The sequence below is a fragment of the Lepisma saccharinum genome, chromosome 16 (assembly GCF_977018435.1).
Source record: "Lepisma saccharinum chromosome 16, izLepSacc3.1, whole genome shotgun sequence".
NCBI lineage: Eukaryota > Metazoa > Arthropoda > Insecta > Zygentoma > Lepismatidae > Lepisma > Lepisma saccharinum.
The window spans coordinates 63186342-63208559 of NC_139244.1; the positions used below are offsets into that span (position 1 = coordinate 63186342).

General features: G+C 36.3%; 1 protein-coding gene across 1 annotated transcript in view; it reads left to right on the forward strand.

Moving 5' to 3' along the window:
• Positions 1–2194: 2194 nt before the first annotated feature.
• The window catches only part of LOC146000115 (cathepsin B-like), a 33222-nt gene continuing 13198 nt past the window's right edge, over positions 2195–22218 (forward strand). Inside the window, exons 1-3 of the mRNA XM_083137462.1 lie at positions 2195–2308; positions 4441–4650; positions 7238–7438. Coding sequence (XP_082993588.1) covers positions 2198–2308; positions 4441–4650; positions 7238–7438 — 522 coding nt within the window. The 5' untranslated portion in view covers positions 2195–2197. The remainder of the gene's footprint in view (positions 2309–4440; positions 4651–7237; positions 7439–22218) is intronic.

A 22218-nucleotide genomic window follows, 5' to 3' on the forward strand; every position in this document is an offset into this window, starting at 1 on the left:
ACTGAAATCGAGACGGCTCCTGCAGCGGTACTTTGCCAATGAGCATTGCAGAATTCTCTTCACTGATAAAAAAATTGTTCACCACTGAATAAAGTTTTAAGCGCCAAAATGAAAGGTTATATGCTTCGAACTCTCGAGAAGTTTGTGAGAGAGTTCCCAAAAATCAGAGATGCCACCAACCCTCTTCAGTCATGGTTTGGTGGGGGTGAGCTATGAGAGTTCCACCAGGCCTCATTTTTTAGAAAAGGGCTTAAAAGCCGTGCGAAAGTGTATGTGGAAAGTGTCCTGGACCCTCTCGTGACACTGTTGAACAATGAATCCTGGATGTTCAAGAAATGTTCTGCCCCAGCTCATAAGGCAAGGATGACGCGACGGTGACTGGAGACCAGTGTACTCGATTTCATCTCCACTTTTGATTGGCCATCTGATAGCCATGATCTCAGTACCTTCGACTACAAACTGTGCCCATAGCTAGAGGGGACTGTCTGCAAGAAGAGGAACCCTATAATTGAAAGTTAAAAGCACTCCTTCATAGCATGAGTGGCGGACTTCCCCATCAAGACAATCCGGGCTGCAATAGATGCCTGGCCAGGGAGACTTCGAGCCTGTGTGAGTGCGAAAAGTGTGCATTTTGAAAACTGATTGGTGCTATTTGCGTGTAATATATGTAAGTGTAACATACTAAAAGAACATTTAAAAATCTGAAACTATATTCAATTTATTCACAAAATAGTGTGTAACAGTATTTATGGTCAGACTGGGTATATCTTGATGTATCAAATTAGTAGTTTCTGCATCAATATATGATGTTTTACTTATTTTCTTTACTAAGGTAAAATGGTATACGTCATTGTACACTGATCAATAATGTGTCGTTTTACCCGACGACGCTAAAAAAGTTATGAAGTGCTTTTCTGAGACAGCAGTGAAATATTTCACGTGCCAGCAATTCCTCATTTAAGCCATTGAACACCACTCCCAGAAATTCCTCTTGTTAATACGACAGTGCACAGTCGAATTAATGGAAATACATTTCCTTTGCTTACAAGAAAAAAATTACCATTCACATTTTCAAACATTCACTTGCCCACAACAGCACATTCGTGGAACACTGTTGGCATTTTACAAGTTACAGTTTTGTCACACTGTGCATCTGAAGGACTGAACAACCTTCGCCTTTAAACCTCCATGTCTACGACACACGGACTACCTGAGTGTCATTTTAGGCCAGATTTCAAAGAAGTTACTGGAGGATTTGGGACATGTTGGAATTATTATGCAAACTGATCCACATTATCCAATTCTGTGAACATTTTGCGTACATTCATGTCTATCTCTGTTCCATTAATTCCTTAACTTGGTTTTGCTTTCTTTCTTTTGCTTTTAGTTTCTAAATCTTAAAATCATTCCACGCAGAAGACCACAGTTTTTCGCTGAACGTATGTTCATATCATTTTGTCTATTTCTAAATTCCATTGTTTACATATTACTTTTCGACTTCATGATAATTGAATAATCATGATAGTGTGTCTATTTGCAACGGCAGCTTCAGGAAGTTATACTATCATTTTGGTTATTTCATGGAATCTTTTGCCTCTTGGGTTAATTATGACGATGAGAATGAATGATGAAATAAATGATTGGAGAAACAGATACCCGAACCCTGGACTGTAAGTTTTTAGCAACGCTCGAACATTTCTTTATACAAGCTTTTTTATTATCCTTACTGTGGGGCATATCAGGTAAATTACTGTTCTGCACTACTACTACTTTTTCAAAGATGTTTGACGGGGCTTCAACTGCGAAACCGATTCCCTCCCAGCATACCCTTGGAAGGACCTCTTTTCAAAATCTAAACGAAACATCAGCGTTTCTACACTCTGTCCTGGTTATCTCTGGAACAAGCTAAGGAAAACAAGTATCTGCGCAAGTGGTGACGCGAGATGGCTCCACCAATGAACACGTCAGAGGGAATGGGATTGCTTGGAGGTGGGAAAGAATTGCAGTTACCAGCCTTCGCAGCAGCGTGTATTGCTTCGCTCAACCCACTCGATTCCCCACTCCCCTTCTCTGCCTCTATGCGCGGCCTTGCTCCAGACATAACCTGGACATAGTATATTCGTTAACTTACATCACTTATATGTGTATTGTAATTAACTGCAGAAACGAAAATTTCCATCTACTTTTCAGGTGAACGATGATACTACTCTATCTAATATGCATCTTTGGCCTGGGGGCTGCAACCGAGTTTCATCCACTATCAGACGATTTCATATATCATATCAATACTTTAAATACTTCATGGAAGGTAAGTAGTCTGTGACATGCCATTCGGCTTGTCCGTCTCTTTTGTAGCATGACGTTGTGAAAATTATATTGGCAATTTAATGTTTTTGGAATATCTTCAAATCATAATCTTCGCTTTAGAGTTGGCAAGTTTCGCGAGTGCTCGAGAATTGCTGGAGCTCGTTCGAAGCAACAGATTGCAAAACTTGGTAAAAAGGCTCTGGAGAGCATAGGGAAGCAAATGCTGATCAATAGATCAATTATTCACGACCAGGTGCAAATGTGGCGCTGAAGCAACAACAACCAGTAATTTGAGATGCCGGTACAGCAGTGTTCATTATTCTTCCTGCCAACGTGGATGACCCTTTGTATTTCTGCATATTGTGGAGGTACGTATATCCGTCGGAAGAGAGGACTAGACGATTCCCCCAACTTTCCGAGAAGTTTGCGTTAAGGCAGATGTATTCATTCGATCAATTTGGTTATTTTCACCAGTGGGTGAACAATATCCTGACAGTGGCCTTGTAAAGGGTAATCAGTGGGCACGCAGCATAAGGAGTGTAGTAGTTTTGTTGATAAATCTCTCCTGTAATTTAAGTTTATGACGTCATATAAATATAGGTAGCATTGTTACGTAAACGTCATATATAGTAGCAGTTCTATAATAGGTGGTACGTATTTTCTACGACAAAAGAAGATTGTCGGTTTGCTATAAGATTACGTGCTTCATTGGAATAACTAGATATCAGAATCAACAAGGCTACTCACTCACTACTGGAATCGTTACAAAAAGATGGTAGTAGAGTAATATGTCAGTACTCGTCACAGTTCGGTGGCAATCGGCACTTATCCCGGGTTTCATTCCACAGCTGGTGGAACTAGATCCATGCGCATTCTACTAGCCATATTGTGCACTACGAACAATACGCATTACAGATAGCCCACTGCACAGCATATTGGGCTCGGCACATAGCACACTTTTCGACACAGAACTGAAGGTTTGATGATTTGGCACTTAGCCTGGTTTTCATTTCCACTCTTCACGCAATTGTGTCTACTCGGTAGGTCCGGCGACTGCCTCATATCTTCAATGGGCAGGAGTCAAGATTCGAACTCATGACCCACGATACGTCAGCCGTGATAACGTCAGACTTAACTCTGGAGAGGTAGTGCAAGTTTTATCATTTCGCAAGAAATAAACATATTCCAGATTCGTTCATGAAGATCAAATGCACAGTTTCTCGGCCATTTAGCAAAAAAATGTAAATCCAGAAACACATGTCAGTTTATACAGGCAAGCATATGTGTGCGATGTTAACAGTACTGAAACAAATTACGTACAATAATGTAAGGTCAGACTTTTGTCTGGCGTAGAGGTAACACTGCCGTCTTATGACTAAGGGGTCTTGGGTTCGATGCCCTGTGTAGGCGCAGTTCCGATCAACTACTTGCCGCAATTTGGTTCAAGGACGCCAATCGAATTATTTATGAATGGATAGAGAGGGTTGTGGAAAGGAATTGGAACATAATTGTGTAGCTCCGTATATAGTTTGAATTGGAGAATGTTAGCATTACTTTCAGGTGTTAGAAGATACAGGGTGTTTCAAAAATAATCACCCGATTTTGAAAGGCTATGTATTTTTTATTTATCAAACCAGGAACTTGGAATTGCTTTTAAAATAAACAGCTATACATAAATTTTTACATGAAAAATGTTCATAAGTGGTCAATGTGTCCCCCTTTGGACGCTCGGCATATGTCCATACGGTAGGAGACTTCGTCCCATACAGATGCGAGCATGTCTGGAGTCACTACTGCCACTGCTGCTGTGATCCGATTTCGCAGTTCATCCACAGTAGTCATTGGAATAAAGCTGTAACTGTGGGAAGAGCCAGTTCTCACCATACTGTCGCCGAAATTCACGTTGCACTGTTGTAACAGATTCACACACTTCAAAGCGCAGTACCCAGAAAGCTTTCTGTTGCGACGTCGTCATCTTGCTTGAATCTGATGGGGGGGGGGGGGGCGCTACTGCTAAATGCCGGTGCAATCATGTGAAGCTCACGAATATCCTCTTCCTAAATTGTGTGGGGTAAAACCGCAAAGAAGGGAGACTACATCAACTTGGATTGACATTGTTTCTTCATTTTTTAGGCTGGTCGAAATTTCCCCCCAGAAACTTCAATGACGTACATCAAGGGCTTAATGGGAGTTCTCCCAGACAACAAACACTTCCGCCTCCCACAGAAAGAGAATGTGCTTCTGTCTGCTGACATCCCGGAGGAGTTTGATGCCCGTAAACAGTGGCCAAATTGCCCAACAGTAAAAGAGATAAGAGATCAAGGGGCCTGTGGCTCGTGTTGGGTAAGCATATTTGTGAAATATAACTATAGTAATGCTTCCAATAAAAATATTTCCAGCTGACTGTCTTACTACAGTTTTCGTTTTGTGAACTTCGATTTGTGTATGAAAACAATGTTTCTTCTATGGTATAACTCTTTCACATTCTCAACATTTCGATGCTACAATATTACATCTATTTAAGATATTCTATACCGCTCGCAAATCCAACTGGCGGCTGGGAAACAACGAATCAGCGATCAGTTGAATATTCTTCGACTGACATCGGGCATATTCGAGTCACAAGGCACCGAAAGGTCCTGGCAGGATGAAACAAATGAACACCGGATACGCAGCATGTTGTCAAATGTACTGTAAAGTTGGAAGAGAGAGAGTTGATCAGCGCCGTTACTGGATAAAACTTGTACAATAGTACACCAAGCAAGGAAAATTAGTGCACGATACACCCAAACAGTGTACAAACTATCCAATAAAAGCAACTGACAACAACAGACGTTCGCTTGGCAACGTTGTAACGGGAAAGCTATGTTATCCCTACAGCTTTTACTTCGCAACTGAGGTTGTTGACACTCATCGAGGCACACACCCCCGAAGACGATTAGTGGACAGATAAAGGTATGTAGCAAAAAGCAATTCAGCTGCCAATTGGGCTTACGACCAGTATAATTCACTCAAATGGTATATACAGGCTTAAATCAATGTATATTTTTACTATTTTTTTAGTGTGGTATTTAAAAATCTGCAACATAAAAAACTGGCATATACACTGGCACATTTAGGTGCGTTCATTTTAAGGCAAAAAGGAAGCTTGCACATTTGTACGGTCAGAGTGTGCTCAAGACAAGATTTCCCATGTTGATATGTCAGTGATCACTAACTGGCTTGTCGTCTGCTTCTGCAGATGGAAGGGAATTGTGTGCATGTTAATGATCTTTCATTCCACGTGCTGGATATATGAGGTGAACTGAAGCGGAGAAAGAGGTCTCCTCATCAATTCATACGAAAAATGTTACTTCTAAAATTGTTTCTAACCAATTCCTTCATAAATTCAAAACTTTGTTGGAATGTTCCCTACGCAGAAAGATGTCGATATTGGACGTTTAGGGATGGACTATGGTATCTACTGCAAAGTCCAAATGTATAACACTTAAAGTTATTCACTTAGGACAGAAGTCTCCAAACTCCCAGAACCGTTGAGCTACTTTCCTCATTTGAAAATACCTTGCGAGCTACCATGGGTAGTTTGACTTTTTATGATTATTTCAAACCTTTAAGACGTATAATCAAATTATTCTGTCTAATTTCAATACAACGTACAAAGACTGCCATTATCGTCTGGTTAATAAGAAGGATGGCAATTTCTATGTTAATAATCAAGGGGTCCCCGGTTCCATACCGATTCTATGCATTCAAACTGTTCTCCTCAATGGACTAAAATCGGGAAATGTTTATTGCGAAGTGTAACGCTTGCATGTCACATTTTGAGATCCATTTTTGTATTTCACTTTTAAAAAATATACTTCGAGGACAACATGTAAATCATTAAAAAGTGAAGATGGAGGCTTTGGATGGTTGTCGTTAGATTTAGATGTTTCTAGACAGAAACAATAGCTCAATAATCAATGTGTTCTACATACGTTTTCTCCGTGACAAGAGAAAGAAGCACTCCAGTCCTAGTAATTCCAAAATATCTCCCCAGACGTCATGTAAGATAGCTGGAATCACGAATTGTAGCCAACCCCTCACGAGCTATCAGAAATGACCACGTGAGCTACCGGTAGCTTGCTGCCGACGGTTTGGCGATCCCTGACTTAGGAAATCTAGTGAGCAGAGCGAAGCAGTACACGGTGCTGCGAAGACTGGTGACTGCAGTTGCTTCCCTCTCCCACTCCACACTTCCACTCAAATCCATTCTTTCTCAGTTGTTCATTAGTGGAGCCGTCTCGCGTCACTACTTGCTCAGGCCGATTGCAAAGTGTCCTCCTCATGAAGATTTTACCACGAGGGCAGACCACCAATGCTGATCGGTACTGTGAATAAGCTGCGGAAGGCGATACAGAACAAGAAATGTGGAAAGCTGAGCGAAGGCACTGTGTTCTTGCACGATAACGCACGACCCCATACAGCTGAAGCGGTATCTGGCATTATCCTATTTTGCAGCGACGGAGCGGTGACGTCCTGGTTCCAGTTTTTGGCGGCAGACAAATATTGCACAGGCATACAATTTAGTGCCACGCTAAGACAAATGCCTGAACAACGGTGATGAATATGTCGAAATGTAGATTATGAGTCACTCTAACTAATGCCAATTATTACTGACGTTCTTGTTTTATTTCATGCCTAATCTAAATTAACTTCCTGGACGCACCTCGTATATAATATTTTTTCCTATTACCGTATTACTCCTCCATTATTTTAGAAACATTCCTTAACTACTTTTACCATTCTGGATATCAAATCTCCCTTCTTGTAACTCTCCATCAATCTTAGCATAACTTTCGCGGGAGAATTTTAGCTGATTGCGATATCCGGTCCTCGGTGCATATCGTGGCGATTATTTTCATTGTGGTAATGAAGTTGTCATTTTCAGGCCTTTGGAGCAGTGGAGGCAATGTCTGACAGAGTGTGCATCCACTCTAAAGGCAAGAAACACTTCCATTTCTCAGCTGAGGATCTGGTCACCTGCTGCCGCTTCTGTGGAATGGGATGCTACGGTGGGAATCCTCTGGCAGCTTGGATATACTGGCTGAATATAGGTATCGTCAGTGGAGGACCTTACCATTCACATCAGGTAAACGTTGTTGAATCATATCTTGTCGATGGAAAGAGGCTCACCGGTTACTTTGAGAACCAAAATTGTTTGGTTCAGGCTCTCCAGTGTTTTCAAAATCCGTTTTACCACTTTTATCCTTTCATCACCAACGGAACATGAGAATACCATTTTAACCCTTTCTGGACGAGCCTGGGAATACCGAGTTTTTCCCAGGAGACGTTTGTTTTGTGCGTTTTTAAAAAAAATCATAGAAATTATGTTGATAAATGTGTTGTTATTTGACATTTTTTTCTGAAATTTACAACACATCTTCTTTCCGCAGATGTATAATATGTTACATTTTATCTACAGCGTGGGCTTCACCGATGGTGCAGTGGTAGCGTCATCGCCTTGTAATCGAGGGGTCCCGGGTTCGATACCACGTGGAGGCACAAAGTGGTTCAGATCCCACTTTAAATTGTAGGTCCAGTCCTGAGTAGCCTTACTGTGCATAAAGTTAACTTAAAACACCAACTCAATCAATATACAGCGTGTCCCAAAATGATTATCGCCGGACCCTGTGGCCGAGTGGTTAGCACATCGCGCTGCGACGCCAAGGGTACCGGGTTCGAATCCTACTCGGGCTTGTTTGTTTGTGAATGTCTATTCATCAATTTCATCACTTATCCCCATCTTCGCAAATTAGCCAAGAGGCACAAAACGCGAAGTAAAATGAACTAAATCAATCAATCAAAAACCAAAATGATTATCAGGGTTTCATAGTCGTTTAGTTTCCCTTGTATGTGTGGCATAAGAACAAACAACTCTCAACAAGTTTACATTGTTTTAAATGTAAGTGTAATTTATGTAATTTATGATAGGATTGGAGCGATAAATGAGGAGGTGTTTTGACTGAATAGAAATACTTAAAACTAAGGCAAAATATCTATACAATTTTATTGTTACTGTGTAAAACCTACGATTTTTTTAAAAAAAAAGCTTCCGAGAAAAGAGGACCCCCTCAAATTGATGTGGCTAAACCTGAATTTGCTAAAATATCTGTTTATAAATTTGTTAAAAATATGGGTTTTCTCGATATTGTTTTGGCACTACTTAAAACTAGGGCAAGATGCTCTTAAGAACTACACCTACCCACCCACACCCACCCACACACACCCACACACACACCCACCCACATATTTATACCTACACATATTTACCTACACATATATATACCTATCTACATATATACCTATATCTACACATATTTATTTCTGGTTTATTTCTAATTATTTCTAGTTTAAATTTAGAGTATTAATATGTTAACTCAAATATTTTAATTCAGGACCAGGCAGGCTCAACTTGTTTATCTAATACTAAACACAATATAATATGCAAAAGTCTTCTAGAATTGCTCTGTGACTCTCTCATTTCTTACATCATAAACATATGATTTTTCACCTATAAGAATAACACTACATATGGTATCATCAGGAAGTGTATCATGGAATTCACAGATAATTTTAATATTTGTCCTGTCATTAACTACAACTTGTTTTCTTTTTGAGGTGTTGATGACAAACATGGGTCTCTGTGTTTTGAATTCATCTGGTGAGTAATACATGTCAGTATTCCCAATTGTGACCCTTTTGAATGCTGAAAATGCCTCATATAATTTGAGGAAATCATCCTTGGACATGTTTAAATTATAACTTTCTCTAGGGAATACCTCATTTCTGCCATTTTTAAGATATATGTTTTTGATGTTGCAGTTATCAAACTTACTTGAATTTTTTTCTTGATTATTGTGTCTTCCGGTCTGAAACAGTACCACCACAAAATCTGGCATGTCATATTGTATACTGGAGATTGAGTTTGTAGCATCAAATTCATAATTGCTACCAGTGGCAGGCTTCTGCACACATTGATATGTATAAAATTGTAAAGGTACCTGTGGATTTTTTAGGATATCTGCTTTGTATTTAAGAGCATAACTAGCTTCATATTCAACTACTGGAATTCTTAGCTCCATAGTCTGAATAAGGCATTTGCCTTCATCAGGTAAGGTATTAGGCAACGCTGCCCCAGTAGAATTTAATGAACTATACCTCATCAAAGCATTATTATCATTAGCGGATCTTCTAAATGTAATTCTTAAACCACCCTTCCACATAATATCTTTGTAATCTGAGAAGAATCCTGGCAACAGGCACATAGGAAACAATACTGTGTGGTTTTTAGATATTATTTTATCAGCAGCTTCAAATCCACCTATTTTGTAGTAAGAAGATTCGGTCTTGGATAATTTTAGTGTGGCCAATGCTGTAGAAGTAATACCAGGGTAATCTACTCTGTTTATAACAACATAAAATATAAAATTGTAAAGGTACCTGTGGATTTTTTAGGATATCTGCTTTGTATTTAAGAGCATAACTAGCTTCATATTCAACTACTGGAATTCTTAGCTCCATAGTCTGAATAAGGCATTTGCCTTCATCAGGTAAGGTATTAGGCAACGCTGCCCCAGTAGAATTTAATGAACTATACCTCATCAAAGCATTATTATCATTAGCGGATCTTCTAAATGTAATTCTTAAACCACCCTTCCACATAATATCTTTGTAATCTGAGAAGAATCCTGGCAACAGGCACATAGGAAACAATACTGTGTGGTTTTTAGATATTATTTTATCAGCAGCTTCAAATCCACCTATTTTGTAGTAAGAAGATTCGGTCTTGGATAATTTTAGTGTGGCCAATGCTGTAGAAGTAATACCAGGGTAATCTACTCTGTTTATAACAACACCATGTTTTCTGATCTCAATTTCAGAGAACAGATGTGGCACAAAATTGTCTACCAATCTTATATTTGAGTTAGCTGGATAATCTGTACCATCGAGTTTTACAACATCAAATTTAATATAGGTCTGCTCTGTGAGGGTGTATAAACCCATCCCCTACATCAAGGTCAATCTCAATCTCTGTGTTGGCTTGATTTAAATTTGCAAAAGTCCTCCGGTTTGGAGGGAATGTTTGTAACTCATAACTCTCAATATTTTCCATTTTATTTATTTATTTATTTATTTATTTATTTTTTGTATGTATTTTTATTTAAATATTAATTTCTATGACGGCAGTTGTTGTGGCCCCAGCAAAGTCAACTAATTCTTCTTTTTCATTAGTGACCATCAACTCAATATAATCTATTCTATTGTGGCACACAGGAAAATATAATGTTGGCGATGGAGTGTAGATGATAGGTTCCATAAATTCAGAGTTAGGTTTAAATGTTGCAATAATGCCAGTTTGTTTGTGAGTGCCTATGCCATTTGATTTGGTGATCATACCCTCGGCCACATTACAGTGAATATTTAGAGTTTCTATGGCTAAGAATTTAGGTATATTAATAGCAGTGTGTTTAATGGCTGGTTCAAGTTTTGTGTTGTTTTCGAATCCTAATAGTTCTCCTATAGTACCCAGATCTACTGTCTCTGTAGCAGACACAATTCCTACTCTGTGAGTAACAGAATTTTGAGTTAACAATATACCCCTAGGTAATTGAGCATTTAAAGCAGACAAATTATATTGCCCTGGAGTAATGACAATTTTTTGGTCACCAACTATAATTGTGTTGTTGTGGTGTGTAATATTGGGGATCAAATACATGCCATAGAATGCTCTGAGAGCTATTGTTTTGGGATATACTATATCATCATGTAGTTTGAGTTTCAATATTGAATTTTGGCTGGTAAGATGGAATATCCCCATGGTGTTTTAGATACCACAAAACTTTTTGAAAATTTTCAATTAATGGTTTATTTATTTGAGACAGATATCTAAGAACAGATAAACACAAATGTCCACAATTAATACCTTTGAAATTTTGAATACGGGTATTATTATAATAAAGATTAGTTGATTTTAAATATTTTACTAAATTCTCAGGTGGAACACCTCCAAATGAATCAAACACAAATGCCTCATTGTTTAAATATTTAAGATAACAAATCCAGTGTGTGCCCTGATTTTTGAACTTATCCAAATTAACTATGCCACACTCTTTTTTGAGTGGTTGTTCTGGTAAAGAATCGGACATGTATACTCCTCTAAAATTTTTGATGCCCAGTGGTTTGATTAAAGCTTCAATATCTTGGTTGGTAAGCAGCTCTTGTTTTTTTTTAACTTATTCATAACTTTCTTAACACCTTTGCCTTGTTTTTCTATGGTCAGATTATGGCGCTTTTGTTCATCTAATTCTGCTTTATTCTTCTTGGCATCTATTACTGTTTTTGCTATGGCAGCCGATCCCCCAGCCAAGCTCCCCACGGCCCCCAATGCTGCTAAAATAGCTGGGATACTAAATATGAATCCACCTGTATGTGATTTTTTTCTAGATTGTTGTAATTTTTTTAATTGTGGGGTACTAAGTAATAATTTCATACCATGTCCCTTGGCAAGAACTTTTCTTCTTGCGCTGCTTTTTGGTTAGAAGACTATCAATAGTTTTAAGAGATTTAAGACCTGCATAAGGTATCTGATACATAACACCTTTGGCCTTCATTTTTTTGGTTTATTATATACATATTCTGGGATTAACTAGTTCAATTAAATTATAGCTAATTTACTTAATTTATTACAACCCCCACCCCAATTTTTGTTTAGTGTTCATAGCTATGGTGGTCCCCAACGCTGCTATTTTTTCACCCAAAGAAGCATTTTTGCTTACAAATCTACCAAATGCAGCCTCTTCTAATTTTTTGTCTGCCACATGTCGCTTGTCAAGGTCGGTATGTGTGTTGTATGCTATGTCATGGTCTCTGCAAGCAGCATCTAGAGGATTAACACCAGGGTCACCTCTGTTTACTCTATGATCTAGTTTGGTACCTGGACTACAATACTGATAGCCTGGTATGTGTAGTTCAAATGGCAACTTGTTTATGATGTCATTAACTAGCCCCCGACCCTCGGAGATATTCCAAAATTTAGGTGGTAGAGTATTAATAATTTTTATAAGATATCCAATGCCCTTAATGTCATTAACTATAAAATTAGACAATTTGGTGCTTATCATGTCCATAATTCCAACCTTTTCATTGTAAAAATTGTGGTTACCGGCATTTTCTTCCCCAGCTATCACCAGCAACCTATCTACAAGTTTCCTGACATCGTCAACCCAGACAAATTCTTTAGGCAGAGTGTTGTACTGTTTGATCCCACTACCTGTCTTGATCTGTGACCATATGGGCTTGATTAAGTTGTTGTATTTTGCTCCACTGCTAGACTTGACTCTTTTTTGTGTGGGATCATTGTTCTGGTATAGAGCATCTGATTTTATTAATATTTCTTTGTAGTGCTCATAGTCTTGATCTGTATAGCTGCCAGGTCTCTTACGAGTCATCAATTCCCATAATCCAGGTGTTCCAGGATACTTAACAAAACCACCTCTTTCTCCAAGATGAGATTCTGAATATACTATTAGATCATCTCCCATAAATGTTACCCTAAAATTGCCAATTCTATGTATGATGCTACCATCACGCTCTGTGTCAGCATATAAGCCAAAAACCTCATCTTTGTTGTCTTTAGGTGTGCTTAAATATTTTTGAGCAAGAAGACCCAATTCAATAGGATCCTGACTAGCCTCAATTCTTCGAGGAGCAACAGGACTAGGTGTATGAATACTAGAAAGTGGGGTGATTGGATAATCTAATATGTTCCTAGCAGCTACAGGTACAAGCTCTGTGATCAAATTTTGATTCTGCTCTGTAACAGTTTTAATATTTTTACCTAGTTCACTAATAGCATCAATAATCGGCTGTTCTGTGCGCTTGTGTTGTTCATAGATACTTCGGTTCTCTACTTTCCATCCCTTAAATCTTTTTACAAGATAGTCTCTTAATTTAAGATCATCAATAATTGGTCTTTTCATGGTTATTTATATATGTTTCAATGTCTAGAAAATTGTTAATTTTATTTCTATATTTACCACTATTAGGTTTTCTTGTCATATCAATTGTGACAAACCCATAACTATCCTGGTTCCAGCACCTACTGCAAAACTTAGAAAAATTATTGTAACTCAAGTCGCCACCTACATATTCATCATGTATGTGTTTGAGGTTGGTATGGTCTTGATGAAACACACATATAAAATTGCTGTTGTCTCTTATCAATTGTTTTGGTATTTTAGAAAAAGTCTGTGCCAGGTAGAAGCAATCTATGTTTTTGTGTCGGCCCTGTGTAAAAAAATTTCTAACCTTGTTTTGGTTTTGTAATATAATATCATCAAATACAACAACAGAGTTATCGAGACATTCATGAAGTGGTTTAACATCTGATTCAAAAGTGGCTATATCCAGTCCATCATATAGATTCATCAACTGCTGATATTTTAATTGTTCTAAACTCTTAGAGAAGACATACAAATGCCTATTTTTCCAGTCTAACCAGTTAGGTGCCAATAAAAAATTATCAATCATTAGTGTAGTTTTACCACAGGCCGATGGCCCAACAATAAGACATCTAATATTATCAGGCAGCAGCTGGCCGTTTCTCTTATTCTCCTGTTCAGGATCTGGTAGTCTTCCCAGGTGTTCATAGTATCACTTTGTCTGCCTCGATCCAACTGTGTTCTGGGAGACCTAGCCATTTGACCAGTATTTTGTTGCCTTTTTTGCGAATAACTTTTTCTATGAGATATGTGTCTGGCTGTTTAGTTTTGTTAAGTTCTTCTTCATAAAACCTGCCTTTGAGAATTTCACCTCGGTGATCTTTTATTATATATGTGTTACGGGTCCCAGGTTTAACTTGAACCACTGTAAATAATTCGGTACTCCAATTTCTTGTAAAACCTCTTTTAAATAAGTACTTATATTTGCTAATTCTTACTTGATCACCAATCTTATATTTAGCTTTTTTGGTTGTTGGCTGATATCTAGGATAGTAAACAGTGCTGATTAATTTCTGCTCATCAGATGAAGTTACCTCAGAGGGTCTCATGTTAATTGTAGTGTGAACTGAATTATTATATTTATCTAAAAGTTCTGGTAAGATGGTAAGCCATTTATAATTACCTTGAAGGGTAAATTGTTTATACATGATTTTTTAGAGTTCTCTTGAATCTTTCTACAATAGATGCCTTGAGATCACTGTAACTCGAGTAATGTTTTATTGACTGGCTTTTAATAAATTGTTGGAACACCAAATTATAGAATTCTTTGCCATTATCTGTTTGTAGATAGCGTGGTGATCTTCCACTCTGATTAATAATTGTCCTAAAAGCTTCTGTAACACATTTTCCAGTCTTAGATTTGAGCGGCAATGCCCAGGCAAATTTTGAAAATGTATCTATGACAGTAAGTATATACTTGTATCCTTTGTTGACCTTATCTAAATTTTTCAACTGTCCCCCATGTGGTGCCATCTCGACCAAGTCACACTGCCATAAATCATCTATGCCTTTTGTGAGTACTGGTAGTCGCTTATATTTATGTCTGGCTGGTTTGTGTAATTCATCAACAATAATTTGTCTAGACATAGTATGTAAACAAGAATATTGCAACTATATGGTGTTCAGCAGGCGATACTACAGGATTTTCTAAATATAATTTGTCTCCTATTTGTATTTTAAATTCCAGAGATCCATCATCTTCAACATAAGATGTTTCTAATGTATTGGGATCTGTAAAATCCTCTAACTCTATTTTAGTGACCTTTGGTTTGTTGTCAACATTAGTTATTGATAAGGTAGGGTAGTGATGTGCCTGTGGTTGTAACCAATATTTAATTTTGATTGGTCTAAGTGTGCCTCCAACAAAAAACTGGTAATAAAATTGTGCAGGGGACAGCTTATACAGTTTCCCACCTGGTGTAAATGGTGAATTATATTCATTGTTAGGGATACTGTTTAATTCAAGAATTACTGTATGCTTAGGATTCTCGATTAGGCCAGTTATTTCTCTTTCTGCTGTAAGCAATCTATTTATTACAGATTCAAGATGCTCGTTGATAGTCCTAACAATTTCATCGTGGCCTGGTTTTATTCTTATGTCTACAGCAAGTTTTTTTGTATTGTTGCACAATTTCTTGAAGCTGGGTGGCAAAAACAGACAGAGTATTTGCTTGGTTGGATTCCATGGTCCCTAGTTGTTGCTTGATGTTTGCTACAATTTGCTGTAAATTTTCAACAACTGCCAATTTAGAATTTTGGGCAGTAAGATCATGGACTTGTCTTCTGATATCCTCAAACAAAGCATGCAGTTCATTAATATGTTGATTGGTTGGAAAAGTGGCCACTGTCTGAGTAAGTTGTTTGATCTCTGTCTGGATATTCTTGATATCTTCTGATTTCAGTATGCGATTTACTGATCTCTTAATATTTTTAAGTTCCTGAGATGTGGGCAGATTTGCTACAGTATTCTGCAAAGATTCAAGTGCCAATTTTACACTATTTAATTCACTAGCGTCAGCCACACTACGCATAGCATCTTGGAGCAGGGTTATGTCTGCCTGAGTAGGTGTCGATTGTTGTAAAATTTCAAGTTTTGTTTGGATATCATCGATCAAGTGATGAAAGTGAGATAGCTCAGATTCGGTGTTGAGGTTTTCAAGTTTTGTGATTTGTTACTGAACACTGACAAGAGTGTCTACAATACCAGGCAAGCGAGATTCTAGTGTTTCTTGTACATTTGTCAGATCACTTTGTATTGCTGCTATGGTACCCTCAAGGTGGGTTATGGTACTCTGAATTTTTCCAAAATCTTCATATGTCTCAAGTTGCAGTTTGATGTTGGCAACACTACGAGTTATAGCACTCAAAGCATCAGAAGATGGTAAGTTGTTCATAAAATTTTCAAGTGTCTCAATTTTTTCTTTAACCTCGGCTATGGCATTGTTCAAGGGGTCTAGATTAGGTATTTGTAGTGATTGAATTTGTTCTTTTAGAGTGGAAATTACTAGATCAAAATCTTCTTGTGACTTTATGCTTTTGACAATTGTTTGGAGTTGTGCCTGGACACTACTAATCTGCTCTTCTAGTTGTTGTTTCAATTGTTCAGAGTTGGTATTTTGAGTTTTTAATTTGGCTTGAAGAATTGCTACAGCTTCCTCTAAATTTTGAAAATTATCCAATGTTGTCAAATCAGTATATTTTTGAAGCAATAATTTAAGTTCTGAATCAATTTTAAGAAGAGGGTCCATGCATTGTGATTGTAAATTTGTAATTTCTAGTTGAAGACTGGCATTGAGTGTGCTTTGTAAAACTTGTAAATCACTTCTTAATTTTTTCACTCTGACATCAAGCATCAGAATCTCATCACTGTGATCTTCATGTCTTGTATGGCCAAATATATCATTAGGCATTTTTATTTTTATTTTATTTTGGGGGTTATTTATTATTGAATATCTAATTCTTAATTCTATAAAAAAGGTATAAGTTTGTCATAATATCCCGGGACCTCAATATATAAGCAGTCACCGGCAGAGACGGTATATACAATACCAGAAATCATGTTTGAGTGCTTAATTCTATAAATATTTCTCCCTACTGAAATCTTGACATCACCCTCGGGAGTTGTAATAAATTGTAATTGACCACCTATAGGTAATTGGTAATGATTTAAATTATTGTTAAATATGTATAATGTTTTACCTGTTTTATCATCAACATCTGTAAGTATGCTATTGAGATGAATAATTAAGAAACCACTTAGTTTAGATATTATATCAGAAGAGGGTGCTGGTGTCGGCAGGTCCATAATAGTTTTTTTTTAAATCCAAATAAATTCATTGGCATGTTTATTTATTTCAAATAATGCTCTGAAATTGGGCATTGATTACCACTTCTCAAGTCACAATGTCCCCACGGTAAAGTATGTATGCCACATGATAAAATACATCTCTTATCGTCATGTGGGTCCAGAGCCACTTTTCTTACAATATTTGTGGTCAACAAATGATCCACACTCTGGATTCTACATTCGGATGTTCTAATTAACCTATCTGATTTAAGACAATCTTCATAATCTTTAAATTCAAGCTCTTTACCTACAATTACTCTACCAACGCCCTTGGCTTTTTTAGTAACACCATCACTACATGTTTTAAAACTATACATTTTCGCCCTTAACCCAGCAAATCCTACAATAACATCGCCAAGGGTCTCATCTTTTAACTTGCCAGGCACCTTTTTGTTGTGGGGTTGAATTTTTGGATGTTCACTTGTATCAAAATATTTAATTAATTCAGGATGTGATATATCTTTATAAACATCTTCTGTTTGAATATCAAGAATAAAACTATCTGTATCCATATACATTAATTTTATACTATTACCATAAAAAGGTTTCAACACACCATAATAAATTTTTAACATATGTAATTTCGCCAATTCTAATATCACGGCCCCTACATAAATAGGTTTATCAAACTTAATTTTTGTTTTCTTCATATTAAAAAGTGCCATATTGTCATCATACATTCTTCTATAATTAAAATTCGGCTACGCCACTAATTTTTTGCTCCGGCTGGGGTCGGTGACTAATTTAACATCACTATGCTTTCTAACATTTTCTATAGTTTTGCCATATACTGAATTTACCATTAATTTAAACAATGTTTTATCAAATTGGCTCACTGCAGATGTTCGAAGCTCGGTGTTCGTATCAATATATGGTTTCAACCATCTTGAGTGCCTGAACCTCAAAACTTTGCCAACCTTAGTTACTTTAACACCATGACGCATCAAAAACTGCAGGTTTTTTGTAATATATTACATAATCCTGTTTTGCTTTCAAAGTCATCATCAATTTCTTTTGTTTAGAATTAGGTGAACACTCAACCTCAGAAATTGGGGGCAGATCAGACAATTTGTTGTGTAAATCTTCAGGAATTATCAAATCAACTTCTAAGAACAGGCCATAGTTACTGTCATCAAAATCCTGAAGATCCCCAATACTAAAATTTTCAACCCACTCAAGTCCTGCATATGGCAATTTATCCATCATAGCGTAACCATACAAGCTATTTGCATCCACATAAAGTATATAATTTGATGGCAATTCTGGATCATAATTAGAAATATATTTGTTATTAGCCCTGGCATATCTTTGAGAGCATTGCACCATCCCTCCTATTATACACTGTTCCATAAATAGATACATATCTTGATCTTGGATTAAATTTAACTCCATTTTAGTGTTTAAAAACATTGCAGACCATGCTAGACCTGGAGCACTATAGAAATAAATTGGATCTAGCTTATAATTTTCTATTGAAGATTTTCTAAATGCCTGAAGTATATCGGCTAAAAGAGTTAAATCAAGTTTTAAATATGCATTATGATAATCACCAAAGGTCTGGCATTTTAAGTTGTCCCACATCAACTTGGCATGGTGATAATCTTCATCAGTAATTTCGGATGCCCTGAGTTTACCGTAGAATGCTTTTTGTGGTGGCAGAGAACACTCATCAAATTTAGAAAAATCAGTAACATAGTCATATGGGTATACACCTTTTCGCCTAATTAATTTCAAATCCTGATTTGGAAACATATTACAAGTAATTTTAAATTGATCATCAGATAATTGACTGGCCAGAGTAGCCAAGCTAGCCGACAGAATTCTATATGAATCAAGAAATCTTAAGTGAATAGGAACACTATTAACTTTAATTATCTTGCTAATAGATATATATTTCTCATCATTTTCTGCTAAAATATTTAAATTCTGCTTCTCAAACCCCTCGTACCTGATCAGATGATGAAAATCATAATTAGATGCACCATGGCAAAATATCGGGACAAATTTTGGTCTCTGGATCTTAATATTACAGTTATTACACAGAGCCATTAAGAATTTACCATTTGTATGGGAATGGTGTTTTACCTTGATATTTGTATCTGAAAATTCACAATCACATACCAGGCATTTTTCTGCATTTTTAAAATTTTCAATTTGTTCTTCTGTTAAAGGTATCATAGGTCTTGATTTTAATAAAATATTAGATGCTATGTCATAGCACTCATTTTCTATTCTATGTGCAAATTCTTTGATAGCATTTGGTCCCATATATAATTGTGGTTCACTAGCTACACCATCCCGTATAATTATATAACAAAAACTAGAAGGTTCATGTAACTGGTATGATGTAATTGAAGATTCATCAGGATCTGGGTTGCAGAATGCAAGAGGTTTGAGGTTTGATTCAAAATCACAAACTATATATGCTGGGTGTTCCAACAAGGCCTCAAATTTTTTGAATTTTGCATTTTCACTTGGGTTTGGCATCACCGTATGAACAGGTTTATGGTTGACACAATATTTTAAATGTTCAACTAACTTGTTTTTAGCAATTTCTGTATTCACTTCACTAACCCCATTCACCATTTTTTGACCATCAAATACAGTTAAACATCTTCGGCACAACTTGAATATTCTATTAGATTTATTTATTTATTTGTTTTCTTACTAAAGCTTCAAGATTGCGTATTAGAGTGTAATGGTATGTGCCATCCCCCTCAATTAAGAGTAAATCAATCGGAATAGCCAAATTATCATCAAGTGTACTAATTCTGAGAGGTTCTATCAAGCAATTCCCAGCACCAGTAGAACAAGTAAATACATTAATAGATAATGGTTTACCATTGATATTTCTAGCCTTTTTTTCAAATTTATCAATATTTTGAACAGACATTGGATATTCTAAGCCCTCCATTGCGTCATCAAAATCGTGTTCATATTTTTTTATAATAAGTTATTCTTTGTGGATCCCTTAAAACTGGATACAAAGCAGCTAAAATACACCACAGAAAACATTTCTCATCATTATTTTCTATGTTAACCACGGCTCTTTTGTGTTTAATATTGGCAGGTAATGGCAGATATGTCGAACCTTGTAGTGGATTAAATTTAGAAATATTAATATATAACTTGTGTGGACTTCCACATAAACTCCATCCAGATTATTTTGCTGCAAATTCAGAATGTTTAATAATTAATTGATCTATCAAACTGTTTATTATTTCATCTAAATTTGTATTTGAATATATAACTACAGTTTCTGTTATGTGGGGGTGTGTAAATTTTGTTCCATTTGCTTTCTTATATTGTGTAAATAATTTGAAAGATAATTTATAAGAGTTATTTTGTTTATTTAGAATATCCTGCACATCAGGATTTATATTGTTCAAAAAATTCTTAATATATAAAATTTGGGGTCTGATATAAAACAGTAATCACTTAGTTGACCATTAAAACTACTATGAATAGGTGCATAGCGTGGCTGTTTTGTTGGTTTATAATTAATAGGGGTTTCAAGTTTTCTTTTTAATCCAGATGAAGATGTAGATGGATGTGATAAAGTAGAAAACTGTGCAGAACAATTATTTTTATGTTTATATAAGAAATATTCCAGACTATATTTTCTACGACAATTTGGACATATTCTTGTGGGAGTTCTATATTTGCCTGGATCACAATTCTTTTGGTGCCTAGTCCAATTATGGCTAGATATATTTTTATTGCATTGTTTACAATATTTTTGATTTGGCATTTTTGTTATTAGTTATAAAATTTCTTGGGGTTTAAATTAAAACTCTATATTTAATATAAAATATGAATTGGGTTCAGCAGTGTACTTTATATAATTATTGTATATATTTAATATGTTAATATTATTAATTTTTATCCTCGGTTTATTATATCAGATTTCTTGGGTTTCAAATCAAAATTTTATACTTAAAAAAACTATGACAAATTGTAATGCCAATATAGCTTACATGCACGAAGGTAGAATAAGTATTGATCGACAGAAAAGCAGCGACCTACCACAATTGCATGTCAGCACTGGCAATGACCTAATGCGTATTGATCTTGTATAACACACAAAGACAGATTGCAACAGCTGGAAGCCAAAACTCTAAATATAAACTAATTACAACTAGATGTAACAAATATCAAACTCTTTTATATAAAATATAAGATTCTTGTTCAGTATACTAGAAATATATTTAATATAAATAATAAGAAATTCAATATATCAAACCAAACAGAACTATAATATGAGGAGCACTAGAACAACACGTCTGTACTCTTCAACTATTCTCACAATATTAACTATTATAGTTAGATCCAGCTTTTTATAGATGTAGCTAAACTCGGTCTGAGAAGAAAAAAAACGGGAAATTCCCGAGAATTTTGTTTTTACGGGAATTTCCTGAGGAGTTATACTTTTTACGGGAAATTCCCGAGGAGTTATACTTTTTACGGGAAATTCCCAAGGGCTTTTTTACAAAAATCTTGGATTAGACAAAATAACACACTATAATCAAAAAACTCTTAAGAGTATCTTGCCCTAGTTTTAAGTAGTGCCAAAACTATATCGAGAAAAGCTATATTTTTAACAAATTTATAAACAGATATTTTAGCAAATTCAGGTTTTGTCACATCAGTTTGAGGGGGTCCTCTTTTCTCGGAAGCTTTTTTTTAAAAACATCGTAGGTTTTACACAGTAACAATAAAATTGTATAGATATTTTGCCTTAGTTTTAAGTATTTCTATTCAGTCAAAACACCTCCTCATTTATCGCTCCAATCCTATCATAAATTACACTACTAATGTGATCACCTTTCGTGACACGGCACACATCCATCCGGTAACACAATGCTTCTCGACGCTTTCGTTCGACATACTTGGAAATCCAGAACTCTTCCCTTTGCAGACACATCCAGCCGTATGAAACTTATCAAACCATCGACGATTGTTTGAACACTTCCAAATCGCTGAACTGAAACAGCAGAACCACACCTTGCAAATTCAATGAGA